The 18,401-nt window shown below is 40.4% G+C and overlaps 1 protein-coding gene across 1 annotated transcript in view; it reads left to right on the forward strand.

Moving 5' to 3' along the window:
- LOC140186220 (cadherin-4-like) overlaps positions 1–18,401 on the forward strand; it is a 753,218-nt gene that overhangs the window by 701,499 nt on the left and 33,318 nt on the right. The window contains exons 13-14 of the mRNA XM_072240216.1: positions 7,585–7,818; positions 7,897–8,036. Coding sequence (XP_072096317.1) covers positions 7,585–7,818; positions 7,897–8,036 — 374 coding nt within the window. The remainder of the gene's footprint in view (positions 1–7,584; positions 7,819–7,896; positions 8,037–18,401) is intronic.

The following is an 18,401-nucleotide window of genomic DNA, read 5'->3' on the forward strand; positions in this document are numbered from 1 at the left end:
AACTTCCGGTAATTCCCTCCCCCTCCCTTCCCCTATCCCAGTTTCACTCTGCCCCCTCCCCCAGCTGCCTACTACATCCCTTATGTTTCCGCCTCCTTCTACTACCCATTGTGCTTTCCCCTTTTCCTTCTTCACCTTTCCTGCCTATCACCTCCCTGCTTCCCCTCCCCCACCCCTTTATCTTTCCCCTTACTGGTTTTTCACCTGGACCCTACCAGCCTTCTCCTTCCCACCCTCCCCCCACCTTCTTTATAGAGCCTCTGCCCCTTCCCCCTACAGTCCTGACGAAGGGTTCCGGCCCAAAATGTTGACTGATCGTTTCCACGGATGCTGCCCAACCTGCTGAGTTCCTCCAGCTTGTTGTGAGTGTTGCTTTGACCCCAGTACCTGCAGAGTATTTTGTGTTCACAATGCACAGCTAGACTGCCTAGGTCAGGCCGCTACTCCAAATTTAGTCGCCGGAGAAGAATGACACTTGTACTGTGACACCAACATTCACTCCGAGTGAGCTGCAGAAATCAGTGGCTCCAACTAGAGATGAAGTTCATGGCTCCACAATCTCTATGACCTTGCACAAAAAAGGTATTTAAGGAAGAGTGCAAAGAAGAAGCCCTGGCTAAAATAAAAAACTATACTCACCAATAAAGAATTTACGAAGTGTCATTTAGAAGATACTGTAAAGATGTGGAAAAAGGTGCTTGTGGTTCCATGAGACTAAAATGGAAATTTTGGCCACAATACTAAATGGTACATGTGACATAAATCTAATACTGAGCATCAGCTTAGTAACACTAGTCCTACTGTAAAGTATGGTGGAGGTAGCATCATGCCATGGGGTGCCTTTCAGAAGCAGGGTCTGGAAATCTGGTCAGGATTGATGTGAAGATGAATGCTGCTAAAAAGAGAGATATTGAATAAAAACCTGATAGCCTCTGCCAGAAAACTTAAGCTGGAGAGGAAGTTCATCGTTCAGCAGGACAATGACCCAGAGCAACCATGGAGTTGCGTTAAATGAAGAAAATTGATGCCCCTGAGTGGCCCAGTCAGAGTCCTGACCTTAACCCAATCGAACATCTCTGGCAAGAACTCAAGATTGCTGTCGACTCCCCAATTAACCTGGCACAGGTTGAGCTATTTTGCAAGAAGGAATGGACAAAGCTTGCTCCATCACTGTGCAAAGTTAATAGACACTTAGCCAAGAAAAAAACGACTGGCTGTAATAGCTGCGACAGGTGGTTCATCTAAGCAGTGAGCAACGGGGGATGAATAATTTTGAACTTCTGACACTTCGGTTTTTAAATTTTTAGTTTTTCATGCCTTGCAATTTCCTCTGTGTTTTGGGCACCACTCTGAAAAAAGGAGCATGTGACTCATAAATAAAAATTCTCGGTTAAATTGATCAAAATCCCTGGTTGTCTTATGTGTAAAAAGGATTGGTGGCTGAATATTTTTGAAGCACTGTGCATATTAATATTTATTTGTATTATTTGAACCAATATTGTAAACAGGAATTAAAAAAAAAGATTGCAGCATCTTTGGATGAAATAGATTCAGTCATTGTAGGACGTTTGGATGAGAGCATGCAGGCTCAGTACCTCCCTATGTTAATGTAAAATAGCAATGTTAGAAAGACTATTAAAAACCTAAGTCAGAATTCCTAAAAAAAACATTTGGCAAACAGGAACCTTTCTCAGCAAAGAGGAAGGCTTTAGGCGAATGGGTTATAGTCCATAAGACATAGGAGCAGAATTGACCCATCTGACCCATTGAGTCTGCTCCGCCATTCAATCATGGCTGATCCTTTTTTTCTGTCTCCTCCACAACCCCAGTTCCCGGCCTTCTCCCTGTAACATTTGATGCCATGTCTTATCAAGAACCTATCAATCTCTGCCTTAAGTACACCCAACGACTTGGCCTTCAAGCTGCATGTGGCAACAAATTCCACAAATTCACTACCCTCTGTCTAAGGAAATTTCTCCACACCTCTGTTTTGAAAGGGCGCCCCTCTATCCTGAGGCTGTGCCCTCTTGTCCTAGACTCTCCCACCATGGAAAACATCCTTTCTATATCTACTCTGTCTAGGCCTTTCAACATTCGAAAGGTTTCAATGAGATCCCCCCTCATCCTTCTGAATTCCAGCGAGTACAGACCCAGAGCCATCAAACATTCCTCGTGTGATAATACTTCCATTCCTGGAATCATCCCTGTAAACCTCCCCTCGACCCTCTCCATGCCAGCACATCTTTTCAAAGATGTGGGGCCCAAAACTCTTCACAATACTCAAGGTGAGGCCTCACCAGTGCCCTGTAAAGCCTTAGCGTCACATCCTTGCTCTTGTATTCTAGACCTCTTGAAATGAGTGTTAACATGGCATTTGTCTTCCTCACCACTGACTCAACCTGTAAGTTAACCTTCAGAATGTTCTGCACAAGGACTCCCAAGTGCCTCTGCATCCCAGATTCCTGGATTTTCTCCCCATTTAGAAAATAGTCTGCACATTTATTTCTACTATCAAAGTGCAAGACCATACATTTTCCAACATTGTATTCCATTTGCCACTTCCTTGCCCACTCTCCTAATCTGTCTAAGTCTCTCTGCATCCTACCCGTTTCCTCAACACTACCTGCTCCTCCACCAATCTTAGGGATTAGATATGAACAGTATAAATGTGACGTAGCGGTTTGTAGGAAGTGGTTGGAGGAAGTACTGCATGTGAGCATTTGAAAATTTCATTTTTGAAGTTAGAAATGCAGAGTTAAATTATCTGAAGCTGCAGTAGTTGAGAGGCCATTACAGAACCTGATACAGATTTTTTTTCATGGAAGGTGGAAAGCTGTTAGAAAGGCGTGAATGTGCAAATAATTTGCTGCAGAATTGGAAAGAAAAGATCTATTTCTGGAGATCGCTTGGCTGTGGTTTGATACAAGCTGTAAATATTAAGTAAAGAAAGTATAATTAACCTGAACAAAGATACGTTGGAAGATGGTTTGTTAGACATTGAATGTTGGTCTACAAGGATAGATGCAAGTGTTTTTATGTGGATCTGATAATGGTAGGTTTGAAATGAAGGGAATCGGTGCCTGGGATTTCTCTCGAATGTCAGTTAGCAGGTAAATTATGAGATTAACTTCAATGCAACCGATTGATGAGAATACAGCAGGAACAGGCATTTGTGAAAAAGATAGTGTATCCTTTGGGGAAAAAAAAGGGAGACAAGCAAGATGAACTTGTCTGGAATAATTTTTGTGATTAAGAGGAAGGAAGGATGCAGCAGCAGCAATGGAAGCTGAATAAAAGAACAACCTGCTGGAGAAACTCATTGAGTCAAAGCAGCATGTGTGGAGACAAAGGGATAGCCTACATTCAAGATTGAGTCAATACTATTCATCAGGGCTGCTTTTCATTTGTGTTCCATGGCAATTGGATAGATGCCCTGGATTCACAGCAGCCTTAAAAATGATGGCATGAACATCGATTTCTCTAACTTCCAGTAATTTCTCCCCCTTCCTCTTTTCTCTTTTTCTTTTCCACATTTTGGCTCCCCTCATTTTCTCACATGCTTATCATCTCCCTCTGGTGTCTGGTGCCCTTCTTTCTTCCTTTCCTCCCATGATTCACTCTTCTTGCTTGTCAGATTCTTTCTTCTTCAGCTCTTTACCCTTTCCACCTATCACCTCTCAGATTCTCACTTCATATCCCCTCCCCCACCCACCCACCTTCCCATGCACATGACTTCACTTGTCACCTGTCAACTTGGAATCCTTCCTCTACACCCATTTCTTAATCTAGCTTCTTTCTTCCTTTCCAGTTCTAATAAAAAGTTTCAGCCCGAAACATCAAGTCTGTATTCCTCTCCATAATTGCTACCTGAACCACTGAGTTCCTCCAGCATTTTGTGTGTGTGTTACTTAAGAATAACAAGCATAGGTTCTTGCATTTGGTGGTGGTGGTAGGGGATAAGGGTGAGGGGTTCAGAGATGTTAGATGGATTCACTATTTTCATGAAGTCCAATAAGTCTGGAGCTTAATCTTTAAACTGAGACTGCTGGTAGGTAGAGCATTTGTGAGTAAAGATGGAAAATGAAATAATGAAGATTTCTTCTATATCAACTGAATATACCACAGGAAGAGAGAGTAAATATTGTAATGGGACAACTGGGGCAACAAATAATGTGAATTTTATAGAAGAGCTGAGATTGATGGAACAGTGTGTATTCTCACACAAGAGGAAGGTGATGCACAGTGTAATATATTACAATTAGCTCCGTAACAATGTAGTGAAGAGTAGAGGAGTCAGCAAACAAGGAATATGGATAAACAGGAGAAAATCTACAGATGCTAGAAATCGGAGAAACACACACAAAATGCTGGAGGAACTCAGCAGGCCAGGCAGCATCTATGGAAAAAAGTACAGTCTATGTTTCAGGCCAAAATCCTTCGGCAGGACTGATGGGTAGCTGGTGGCTTTGCCTGTAAGACTGTGTTGATGAGTGTTCTGATAAGCATTTCAGAGAATAGGAAAGATATGATTGCCCCAGGCAGGTTGCAAAGGAGATACATGAGTAATTTGCCTGGACTTCCGCTTGCAAGGATAAGTGCCAGGAGGGAGATCAGTGGGGAGGGACGAATGGACAAGGGAGTCGCATAGCGGTCAATCCCTGCGGAAATCAGAAAGTGGGGGTGAGTGAAAGATGTGCTTGGTGGTGGGATCCCATTGGAGATGGTGGAAGTTCCAGAGAATTATGTGCTGGACGCAGAGGCAGATAGGATGGTAGGTGAGGACAAGACAAACCCTATCCCTGGTAGGGTGGCTGGAGGATGGAGTAAGAGTAGATGTGTGTGAGATGGAAGAGATGTAGTGGAGGGCCGCTTTGATGGTGGAGGAAGGAACGCCCCTTTCTTTGAAAAAGGAGGACACCTTTTTTAAAATTATCCTTGCAAGCGGAACAAGTGCTACACTGCCCCTACACCTCCTCCCTCACTACCATTCGTGGCCCCAAACAGACCTTCCAGTTGAGACAACGCTTCATCTGTGAGTCTGTTAGGATCATATACTGTATCCAGTGTTCCCGGTATGGCTTCCTGTATACCGGAAATACCCAATGTAGATTGGGAGACTGCTTTGACAAGCACCTACGCTCCTTCCACCAGAAGAAGCGGGATCTCCCACTGGCCACCCGTTTTAATTCCACTCCCATTCCCATTCCAATATGTCAATCCATGGTCTCCTCTACTGTCACCATGAGGCCCCACCCAGGTTGGACAAACAGCACCTTATATTCTGTCTGGATAGCCTCCAACCTGATGGCATGAACATCAATTTCTCGAACTTCCAGTAATGCCCCGCCCCCACCATTCCCCATCCCCTTTTCCATCTCTCAACTTATCTCCTTACCTGCCCATTGCTTCCCTCTGGTGCTGCTCCCCCGTTTTCTTTCTTCCATGGCCTTCTGTCCTCTCCTATCAAACTTCCCCTTCTCTAGCCCTGCATCTCTTGTACCTATCAACTCCCCAGCTCTACCCTCCTCCTCCCAGTTTCACCTTTCACCTTGTATTTCTCTCTCCCCTCCCGTACCTTTTAAATCTGCTCCTCATCTTTTTTTTTTCTCCAGTCCTGCTGAAGGCTCTTGGCCCAAAACGTCGACTGTGTTTTTTTTTTTATAGATGCTGCCTGGCCTGCTGAGTTCCTCCAACATTCTGTGTGTGTTGCTTGGTTTTCCAGCATCTGCAGATTTTCTCTTGTTCGAGAAAATCTGGAGTGCACCGCCTAAGGGGACATCAGTGATAGAGTTTCTCACAACATATAAGATGTATCAAGGTGAGCACTTGAATTGTGAAAGAACAGGTGCCTGCAAATGGACTAAGGATACATGGATACTTAATTGTCAGCAGGACAGGATGAACAAAGGGCTCTGCTTTGTGCTGCATTGCTCATTGTGTCCCTGTAGGCTCATTCAAGCAACATGCACTTGCAAAGAATTGCATTCCTGGTAACCAAGCAATGGTATTGTTGTTATTTTCAAACATTAAAAATACTTTTTCCCAATTTGAAACATACGTTTTTGAATTACTGATATTTCTTTGAATAATGAATGTAATTTGTGTATATAAAAATTACTACTGCATGCATTATTAATTTACTTTTCTGGGTAGAAAATCAGTTTGTTGGATTCAAGTTCATTGAAACACTAAGATTTCTCAATTTCAAGAATGAACTTTCTAGCTATGTTTTTCAGCACAGAAAATACTGGAATATGATATCCATACCGGTTGAAGATCACAAAATTTTAGTTTATAGTTTATATCATCATTTTCTACTTGGAATTTATGTCTGCACATGAAAACACAGTAACAATTGGTTTCTGGTGTTCCTGCAGCATTACACTTTGTGAAATGACAATTGCCTATAGTATTTGTTGGTAACCCTATAAATATAATAGAAGTAATTGTGCCTGAAGAATATAGTATGTGATTGAAAGGCTGGTGTACTAGAAGTAGAATCAGGTTTATTATCCCTAACATATGTTATGCAATTTGTTGTTTTGCAGCAGCAGTAAAGTACAATACATAATAATAAATGCTGTAGTTACAATAAGAAATATAAAAAATAAACAAGTAGTGCAAAAAGCAAGCAAAAGTGAGGTAGTGCTCATGGGTTTATGGTCTGTTCAGAAATCTGATGGCGGAGGTGAAAAGCCTGTTCCTAAAATGTTGAGTGCATGTCTTCAAGCTCCTGTACCTCCTCTCTGATGGTAGCAATGAGAAGAGTATACAGTATGTCCTGGATGGTGAGGGTCCTTCAAGATGGATACCATTTTTTTGAGGCATTGCCTTTCGAAGGTGTCCTCAGTGGTGGGGAGGCTAGTACCCATGATGGAGCTCTGCAGCTATTTCCAGTCCTGGTACCTCCATAGCAGACAGTGATACAAGCAGTCAAAATGCTCTCCACAGTCCATTTGTAGAAATTTGCTGGACTCTATTGTGACACTCCGAATCTCCTCAAATTCACAATGCAATGCCTCCTAAGGTTTTGATGTGCCTTCTTCATAATTGCATCAATATGTTGAGCCCAGGATAGATCTTCAGCGATGTTGACATCTAAGAATTTGAACTGTAAACCAGCATAAAACAGCAACATTTAGTCAAACTGACTTTATTGATTGGTTTCCATTTTATGGTGAATTCGGTCATGTGCAATGTAAATGCATTATTGCATAAGCAGTTTTAATACTGAGATTATATCTATCTTAAAGTATTTAACCTATAGATTGACAGTACAAGCAAGTGTACATTGATAGAATAATAATTCTTTATCATAGCAGTTTAATTAAAGAATGCACTGGGGTTCTGGTATTGGCTTATTCTGTAAGTACTTGTTGCACAATTGAGAGCTTTATTTGTTCTTTCTCATCAATGAAGGATGTTTTTCCATGTAGATATTTTATGCTAAATTTAGATGTTTCATGCTTATGATTTACAATCACTGTGAGATTATTCCTGCTTTTTTTTCAGTTGTGAAAGAGCTCATTGATTTGTTTACGATGTATAAAATTCCTATTAATTTTCTCTCTTTGTTTTCATCAGGGGACTCTGCACAGCTCAGTTTGAGGATTGGATTCCTGATCGCTGGTGTCTATGATATTCCAATCATAGTCACAGATTCTGGCAACCCTCCATTATCAAGCACCACTGTTATTAAAGTGAAAGTGTGTCCTTGTGATGAGCATGGAGACTGTACAGCCATTGGGGCTATTGCAGCAGCTGGATTGGGTACCGGAGCCATTATAGCAATCCTGCTATGCATCATCATTTTGTTAAGTAAGTAATGAAGGTAGAATTAAACAATGATTAAAATCTCTGTGTGCCATACTGACAATGTAATACTTGTTCCTTCAGTTCTCGTCTTGCTATTTGTGATATGGATGAAACGCAGGGATAAGGAACGACAAACGAAACAACTTCTAATTGATCCAGAGGACGATGTCAGGGACAACATTCTGAAATACGACGAGGAGGGTGGTGGAGAAGAGGATCAGGTAAGACTGTATTTGAACATAATTCTGCCATACAATATATTAACTGCATATCTGAAGTTCATTCTGGGCAAACTTACGTGTTAGAAGATTTGATGTGCATCTTAAAGGGAAAATGTTGCAGTTCACAAAAACTCAGTGTAGCTCTTATAGAACATTGACTTAAAATATGTACTGCAGAGGTAGGGAAGTCAAAAGGACTAATGTACCTTTGTTGCAGTGTATCAACTTCTGTGATACAAGTGCAATTTTGTTTTCTCCAGTTCATTGATTTTGTTTAAAGATCCACAGAAATAAAAAATTTACTGAAGTAGGTGATTGTGCAGTGTTCAGCACTTCCCTTACATTTGACCTTGGCAATAATATTAGTGAAGCAGAATAGATGATAAACTGATTTTGTCATCTAATAAGAGCAATGAAGCACCACATCTGCAAAAGGATTCTGAATCAGCATGATACATTAGAAATTATTTCAGCATAACAAGGTTGAGCTTTGTGTTCATTGCCCCAGATGTTGTGGGGGAAAATCATGTAAGTCCCAGCAAGTTTTGAATCTCTATCTTTGCTTTTTGAAAATGCATAAATCCTGAAATTCCTAACAGCATGAGCTGGTATCTTTCCAGCTACTTTCTGCCATTCACTTCCTCATTGTCCAGTCACAGAGTGGACTTTCAAACTTAGGATAGAGATAGGATCTATGGGCATTTAGAGAATCATGGTCTGATCAGGGACTGTCAGCATGGCTTTGTGAAGGGCAAATCGTGTCTAACAAGCCTCATAGAGTTCTTTGAGGAGGTGACCAGGCATATAGGTGAGGGTAGTGCAGTGGATGTGATCTATATGGATTTTAGTAATGCATTTGACAAGGTTACACAAGGTAGGCTTATTCAGAAAGTCAGAAGGCATGGGATCCAGGGAAGTTTGGCCAGGTGGATTCAGAATTGGCTTGCCTGCAGAAGACAGTGGGTCGTGGTGGAGGGAGTACATTCAGATTGGAGGTTGTGACTAGTGGTGTCCCACAAGGATCGGTTCTGGGATCTCTACTTTTCGTGATTTTTATTAACGACCTGGATGTGGGAATAGAAGGGTGGGTTGGCAAGTGTGCAGATGACACAAAGGTTGGTGGTGTTGTAGATAGTGTAGAGGATTGTTGAAGATTGCAGAGAGACATTGATAGGTTGCAAAAGTGGGCTGAAAAGTAGCAGATGGAGTTCAACCCAGAGAAGTGTGAGGTGGTACACTTAATGGCAGGATACTTGGTAGTGTGGAGGAGCAGAGGGATCTGGGGGTACATGTCCACAGATCCCTGAAAATTGCCTCACAGGTAGATAGGGTAGTTAAGAAAGCTTATGGGGTGATAGCTTTCATAAGCCGAGGGATAGAGTTTAAAAGTCGTGAGGTAATGATGCAGCTCTATAAAACTCTGGTTAGGCCACACTTGAAGTACTGTGTCCAGTTCTGGTCGCCTCACTATAGGAAGGATGTGGAAGCATTGGAAAGGGTACAGAGGAGATTTACCAGGATGCTGCCTGGTTTAGAGAGTATGCATTATGATCAGAGATTAAGGGAGCTAGGGCTTTACCCTTTGGAGAGAAAGAGGATGAGAGGAGACATGATAGAGGTATACAAGATATTAAGAGGAATAGATAGAGTGGATAGCCAGCGCCTCTTCCCCAGGGCACCACTGCTCAATACAAGAGGACATAGCTTTAAGATAAGGGGTGGGAAGTTCAAGGGGGATATTAGAGGAAGGTTTTTTACTCAGAGAGTGGTTGGTGCGTGGAATGCACTGCCTGGGTCAGTGGTGGAGGCAGATACACAAGTGAAATTTAAGGGACTACTAGACAGTTATATGGAGGAATTTAAGGTGGGGGGTTATATGGGAGGCAGGGTTTGAGGGTCGGCACAACAATGTGGGCCGAAGGGCCTGTACTGTGCTGTACTTTTCTATGTTCTATAGAGAATCAATTTGCAGCAGGTCAGATCTAATGCAGGATCATTAACTAAATGGAGGCAAATGTCTCCATGGGAGCAAGGTAAGTTTTAATTCATTTTCAATTTTAACGCTGTCTTACTTAATAGTTTTCAATTGTTTTGAGTACATTTGTTTTTTTTTTATTTTTAATTAACTTTTAAAACTTTTTTCTAAATAAAAATCCAAGAATCAACCTGCGAGCAAAACTGTTAATTTTGTGGTTGCACTAATCATATTGTATGAATTATTAGCTGGAGCAATTTCAGCTTCTGTCTTCTCTTAATTCTAAAGTAAGTGTTGCAAGTAACAGAATTCTGGATCGAAGTGTTCCCAAGTTATGTTTATCATCTCTGCTGTTGAATTGTGTCAGTGCATTCTGTTTACAAGAAATTAAGAATGGAATGTACAATACATGCGTACCAAGTTTAAGCTCAAGTTCAGGGTTTATTATCATTCAACCATACATGAATACCCATGAATATAGCCAAACAAAGCAGCATTACTCTGGAGCCAAGGTGCAAAGCATAATACCAATAGTCATACATAGCAAAGGCATATATAAGACAGGAGTAAAATACAGTCACACAAAAAATATATAGTCCAAGTCCCTGAGTCTATGAATATTGCAGCAGTCTGCAGTCAAACAAAATATAGCTTGTCATCTTCCGAGTGAACACTGGGAGGGTACAACTGACGCCAGCATAGGCACTGTGCTACACCACCTCCTGCCTCTGGTGGAGTGCCTGACTCTGACATTTCCCTCTGGGCAGCTGCAAGCAGGTGACCCTGTAGCTCAAGTCTTAGTCCTTGCTATGGGGTGGCATGGTAGCATAGTAGTTAGCACAACGCTTTACAGTACCAGTGACACGGGTTCAATTCCCACTGCTGTCTGTAAGGAATTTGTACATTCTCCCCATGACCTCATGGGTTTCCTCCGGATGCTGTGGTTTTCTCCCATAGTCCAAAGACATACCGATTGGTAGGCTAATTGGGCATTGTAAATTGTACTGTCATTAGGTGAGGTTAAATTCGTGGAATTGTTGAGCAGCATTGCTCAAAGGGACAAAAGGGCCTATCCTGTGCTTTATCTGAATTTATATATATATAAATAATATTAAAAATAAAGAGGTCCTGCAGTTCCAGCACCGTTCACCAATAAACCATTGAATTGGACCTGCAGCATTCCACAGCACCAATGTTCAACAGGGTCTTGTGATCACAACAAGAGTGACTATAATTTCTAAAATGTACAGTGTAATTTCTATCCGAGTGAAACTTCACAGTCATTTGGTAATTAATACAAAATGTATTCAAAATTCTGTAGATTTTTAAAATCTATTACTCTCTGGAACTGGCTTCCTGGTCAGATTATTGTGATAAGGAGGACTGAACATTGGGTTCATGTTCCACAGTGTGCCACTTTCAGGCATCTCTTAAAAAAAATGGGAGTACATTCTAAAACTTAGTTAAGCTTTCTGTTACAGATTATTGTGAAGGTGACAATACTAATCAAGAAAGGTATTGTTCTGAAGGAAGAGAATTGAGCAGTCAGCATATAGATTTCATTGATTAGGATTGAGAAGCACAAAGAAATCTGTCAAAATTTTGACATGATTCAAAAGGTCGCGCAGTAATGAATGTAAGAAAGACAAAGCAAACCTCTGAAGAACTTACAGAAGTGTGCACAATTGGTAGGATGGTGATGGGGATTGTTATTACTCTAAAGTTCATAGAGACACACAGGAGCAGCCTCTTGGGCCATTCACCATCAACTCAGATTCTTCCAATCATCTGTACACTCAAGGTACTTTACAGTGGCCAATTAAGCTGCCAACTTGTGCATCTTAGCAATATGTGTGGAAAATGGCAGAGATGTGGCATTTCAGCTGTAAGCTTAGATCGGAAAAGTTGCCCTGGTTCTTGTTGGAGCAGAGAAAATTGAGAAGAGATTTGACAGAAGTGTACAAGATTATGACTGGTAAGTAGAGTGAAACTCTTTACAATAACATCAGAAACACCTATTTATAACTTTGGGCAATATATACAAAGGGAGATGTGAGAAAGAGAGTTATTGGGATCTAGACTTCACTGCCAGTTATGGTAGTTGAACAAAAACAATCAGTCTTCTAAAAGGAAATGTTTTAGCACTTGAGGAGGATTGATTTGCAAACTAATGAGGATAGACTAGGGGAATGGAACCAATGGAGTTTCTCTGTTATTGGTTAGAAATGACTCAATGACTCAATTGTCCTACTGGGTTGTAACTATTCTGTAAATGAAGAGAAGATTAAAAAGTTCAATAGATTATTGTACATGTCCATTTGAAATTTTACTAAAAATTGGAGCAAACATTATCCTTTTCATCAACCCACCCCATCTTGACATGATGTAGACACAGCTTGATCTATTTTCAGTCACAAAATTTGTTAAGCCATAGATTTATGCTTCTTCTATTTATTGTTCATAATTACGAGTGTGATGGAGCAAGCTCTAAGTTCTTGTTACTGTACAATTATATTGTAGACTCCAAGGTTTTGGGATGAAATACACTCTTGAGTTTTGATACCTGAATGGAAACTTTCTGAGTTAATTTTTTAAAGATAGCACAAATACAAATTGGTTTCCTTCCATTAACACTAATGTGCTGAGAGAGAGAGTGAAGAAACCAGCACTGTTAGAAGTTAGTTTAATTAATCCCTGCTCTACATTATTAATAATAACTATTTTTTTCCTGAATGTTTTATTCTGTGTGTTTATTTTAGTTTTTTCATATTGGTTGGGTTGTAAGCGTGTAATATGCTGCACTAAGCACAAGAATCAGAAGTCTGTTGAAATATTAAGGAATGATGACTTATTTTGGTTTCTTCCCAATATGTCAAAAGCTTAGGCTTCAAAGGATTTTTTTATACCATCATTTGTGCCTTGTAGGACCATCAAGGAAATCAGTGAAACATCAGCATTGACTAATTGGTAAAGCTAGAGCATGCTTGCATTATTTTTGGGCTTTTTTAATGAACCAGCTGATGTGATTTCCTGTCAGAGATAATGAAGGCTTGATGCAAGGTCATAGGAATATCTGGGGAATCAGCTCATTATATACAAACCAGAACTTAGACAACACACAGGCATGGTCTGATAAGTGACATGTAATACTTGCAGCTCCCGAGTGCAAAGCAGTTCCCAACTCGTTATTGTTAGGTGGTTAGTCTAACCACCTACCTTTGATATTCATTAGACAAACCTGCTATCAACATCCTGGGTAGCACACTTAATCAGAAGCTCAACTGGACTAGGCACAATAGCAGCCATGTTGTCACATTATATCAGGAAGTAAACAACTTCATGAAAAGTTAATTTCACTTAATTGACAACCAATTACAAAAAGAAATAAAAAAACTCAAAAGAAAATACGTTTGGTAAAATAACTGCTAATTTAGAAGAAAATAGTGTACAACAACAGTGAAGCTTTACGCAACAGCAAACTATTTAACAACAATATTACAGGTGTTACAAGACTCGTATTGGTTGACATTGTGCCCCAGTTCTAGTGCAGTGCATTTACTAATGCTGTGTTTAGCTCTTGCCAGGATTATTGCACTTCAAATCTCATCATTGCCTGGGTCCAATCATGGGCCAAAGAGCTGAATTCTAGAGGTGAGATGGAAGTGACTGCCCTTAACATCAGTGTAGTTTGTGAATAACTGTTGCATCAAAGTATCCTGGAGAAAATGAAGTCAATGGATAGTAAGAGGATAAAACTGCAATTGTTGAAATAACATCTAACACTGTAGAAGATGGCTGTGATTGCTTGCGGTCAACCATCCCAACCCCAGAGCATCATTGTAGGGATTTGACAGGGTAGAATCCTCAGTCTAATCACTTTCAGCTGCTTTGTAAAGACAAAAGTGAGCCTGTTTGCTGATGATTGAGTAATACTAAATTCCTTTTAGAACTCCTCAGAAAAAGAAGTAGCTCATTTCCGCATCTACCAAGACCTGGGCTATTAACAGGCATGGGCTGATGAGTGGCAGTCAACATTTCCGACCCAGAATTATCAGGTACCATCACCTCCTTTGAGGCACAATTTAACCACCAACCCTTGACATTCATTAGTGTCAGCTGGTTGCCCCAGTAACGGCATCCTGAGATTCAGCATTGACCAGGGACTCATATGGATTAGGCATGTAAACCTGTAGCTTCAAATGTAGGTCAGCAGCTATGTTTCCTGTGGTGAGTGACTCTACTCCTGACACTAAACCCTTTATACAAGTCTGAAGTGTGACGAAATAGTTTCTATCCCCTTGCATTAGTGCAGTACCAATTGCACTCAGGAAGTTCGACACCATGTAAGGTAAAGCCAACCGACTGGCACTTCATGCATCACCCAGAAATTCTCACTACTATTGGCACAGGGTAGCAACAGTGTGTGCCATACACAAAATGCATTGCAGTAACTATCATTGGCTACTCAAATAGCACCATCCAAGCTCTTACCCTTTCCAATGAAGAAAGATGTGGAGGGGTTCTCACCTGGGAACTCCACCACCCACAGGCTGTTCTTCAACTCATTTTATATCCTCACTTGGAAGGAAGTGAGGATACACAGACAGGAAGGTGACAGCAAATCAAATAACCACATGTTACAACAGTAACCTTAAAGTGGATGGGTTATAGCAGCAGAAGACCATTCCAGATTCCGCTCCTGTAACTAATAAAGTGTCACAAATCCTTCATCATTATTTGGCCTAATTTTTGGAACTCTCTACCCAGTGGTATAGTGTTCACCAAAGTGACTACACTAGCTTACACCATTCTCAAGGGTGTGATAGACAGAAAATGCTGTCTTTACCAATGACCCCATATCATGCAAAATGACAAAAACAATACTAAACGAGTGTTACTCTGAAGTGTTAGTTATGTCCTTTTGCTTTCCAACTTGAGTACAAAATTAGTAACAATGTAATACAACAATTTGCAGGGGAAAAGTACTGAATCTCTCCTGCCAAAGGTGCTAATGCTGTCACGGTTTAATTTGAAAGGTTTTGGCACTATTTCCTTCAAAAACAAATATATCTACTATGCCAGAGCAATTTGTACATAGCAGATAGTTATTGCTGAGAGAAAGGAAAGTGTGAAATCAGACATTTCCAACTTGCATGTTGTGTGCCTGTGTTCCTGGTGTATTTGGGTACTATTATGTGAAAGTATCACAAAAATGTAATTCAACTCAAGTCAGGGGAAGCAGAGAGTGTATCCAGTGCACTCAGTGGCCACTTAATTAGGTACATCTGTACACCTCAATAATGCAAATATCTACTCAGCCAATCATATAGCAACAACTCAATGCATTAAAACAATGCAGACATGGTCAAAAGGTTCATGTGTCGTTCAGATCAAACATCTGATTAGGAAAGATACTGTATGTGATCTAAGTGGCTTTGACTGTTGATGGATTATTGGTGCCAGACGGGGTGGTTTGAGTATCTCTGAAATTTTCACACGCTACATCTCTAGAATTCACAGAGAATTATGTGAAAGCAAAAAAAAAAAAAAATCCAGTGAGTGGCAGTAATGTGTGGCCCTGTAAATGAGAGAGGTCAGGGGAGAATGGTCAGACTCCCTCAAGCTGACAGGAAAGTGACAGTAAATCAAATAACCACACATTATAACAGTAACCTTGGAGTGGATGGGTTACAGGGCAGGATACCATTCCAGATTCCACTCCTGCAAACTAATAAAGTGGCCACTGAGTGTTTTTCAGTTTGACCAGTAGGACAGAGCAAGTTGGTGGAATTATGCACTGTGACTGCTTTTCTTTTCCTTTATTAACTGGATGAGTGAGTGTGTAATAATCTATAATGCTTTCTGGAAAGAAAAGATTACTGATCTCTGTAGATTAAAGTTTAAAACTTCAAACAAAAATTGAATTGGATAAAATAGTTCAAGTTAAATAAAAGGTTGATGGTATTTTAAGTAGAAACACCAGCTGGTCCAGTTGGAATACCTTGAGATATTGATAATGATAATAAATGTTGTTAGTGTAGATAATCTGATAACAATTTTCTAAACACCCTTTTATGTTGGAAGTTTCTAGAGAAATTATAGGTTGTAATGATGTATTTCTGCTTAATAAAGAGAAACAGTAATGCAGCAGTCTGAGGCTAATAAAACTTCTTATCAGAGGCGGTAAATTTAAGGACATCTCATTGATCTTTGCTCAGGTTGGCAGAGAGAAGAGATTTAGATTTACTGTTTTTGGGTTTTGGTGCAAAGCTATGCAACTCCTCCTCGCTGACAATCAACACTGCTGCTCCTCAAAGATGCATGCTTAACCATTACTCTACTCTCTCTACAGCCATGACTGTGTGACTAGGCACTGCTCAAATGGCATCTATAAATTTGCCGATATCACAACTATTGTTGGCTGAATTTCAGATAGTGACAAGGAGGTGTACGGGACTAAGATATATCAGCTAGTTGAGTGGTGCTGCAAAAACAACCTTGCATCCAATGTCAGTAAGACTAAAGAATTGATTGTGGACTTCAGGAAAAGGAAGTCGAGGGAACACACACCAGTCCTCATCGAGCAAACAGCAGTGGAAAGGGTGAGCAGTTTCAAGTTCCTGGGTGTCAACATCACTGAACATCTATCCTGGGTCCAACATATTGATGCAGTTAGAAAGAAGGCACAGCCTTGTATTTCCTTAGTAGATTGGGGAGGCATGGTATGTCACTGAAGGTCTTCACAAATTTCTAGAGCTAATGGAGAGCATTCTGACTGGTTGCTTCACCATCTGGAATGGAGGGGCTTCTGCACAGGAATGGAGAAAATACTATAGAATGTTGCAAACTCAGCTAGCTGCATCATGGGCACTAGATCCCCCAGCATCAAGGAGGAGGTAGAGGAGCCTGAAGTCACACCCGCTTCATTTCAGCTTCTTCTTCTCTGCCATCAGATTTCAGACAATGAAACCATGTACAAGACCTCACAGTTTTTTTTGCTTTCTTTATTTCTTATTCTAATTTATAGTATTTTAATATTATGTATTGCAATGTACTGAAGGCACCAAACAACTAATTTCACAACATATGATAGCGATATCGAGTCAAGTCAAATCAAGTCAAATTTATTGTCATTTAACTATATAGATGTATATATAGTGTATATAACCATATAACATATATAGAAATGAGACAACATTTCTTCAAACCAGGGTGTAACGCACAGTAGTACAAATAACACACGATCATTTATGAAGGTAAGGATAAAACCTACAGAAGAATCACACATAAATAACAAACTGAAGTGCATTAATATTAAATATTGTAAGTTACCGGACAGATTAACCAGTGACATTTTGAATATGATGGGCCAGGGAGTTTCGAAGCCTAATCGCCTGGGGGGTGGGGGATGAATCTGATTCTGATTCTGATTCCTAACCGTATTCATTAGTTTTAATGGGGTAGTTTTTTCACCCTGTGATGATAATTACTAAAAATAGAGCCGTTGCTGCGCATTGAAAGATGTCATACTAAAATTAAAATGGCAAACAACCTTTGAAAAATTGGTTAACTTTTTCTCGAATTCAGCACGTCTTTTATTACGGATGCAGATAATGCAAAAAGAACTTTTGCAGGAAGATTATTGAAAGATGTAAATTTTTTTTCCCAGGGTAAGATCTGTCATTAGTTGCCTCATTTATTGCCTTGACAAAAATCTAGACAACCGTGGTTTTCTGAAAAAAATGCCAATGTGAGCCCTTAGAATTGAAATTGCCTAGCAGAAAAAACATTCTGTAGAAAGTAAATAGTACTATCTTGTGAGCATTTTTAATTATATTTGCTTGAGGAACAATATAGACTGATGCAAATGAAGAGAGTAAGGTTCGTTTCTTCTTAATCATAAGACGACAGGAAACAGTTAATTGATTGACTGAGATTGATGAATCTATTGTTCAACTATCAATTTTTTTGATTATCTTGTATTATGACTTGTATTTCTTGAGCAAAAGTTCATTCAATAAACATGTACCCCCAGATCCCTCTGCTCCTCCACACTACCAAGTATCCTGCCATTTACTTTGTACTCTGCCTTGGAGTTTGTCCTTCTAAAGTGTACCACCTCACACTTCTCTGGATTGAACTCCATCTGCCACTTCTCAGCCCACTTCTGCATCCTATCAATGTCTCTCTGCAATCTTCGACAATCCTCTACACTGTCTACAACACCACCAACCTTTGTATTGTCTGCAAACTTGCCAAGCCACCCTTCTACCCCCACATCCAGGTCGTTAATAAAAATCACGAAGAGTAGAGGTCCCAGAACAGATCCTTGTGGGACACCACTTGTCACAACCCTCCAATCTGAATGTACTCCCTCCACCACCACCCTC

Source organism: Mobula birostris, chromosome 2 (assembly GCF_030028105.1).
Source record: "Mobula birostris isolate sMobBir1 chromosome 2, sMobBir1.hap1, whole genome shotgun sequence".
Lineage (NCBI taxonomy): Eukaryota > Metazoa > Chordata > Chondrichthyes > Myliobatiformes > Myliobatidae > Mobula > Mobula birostris.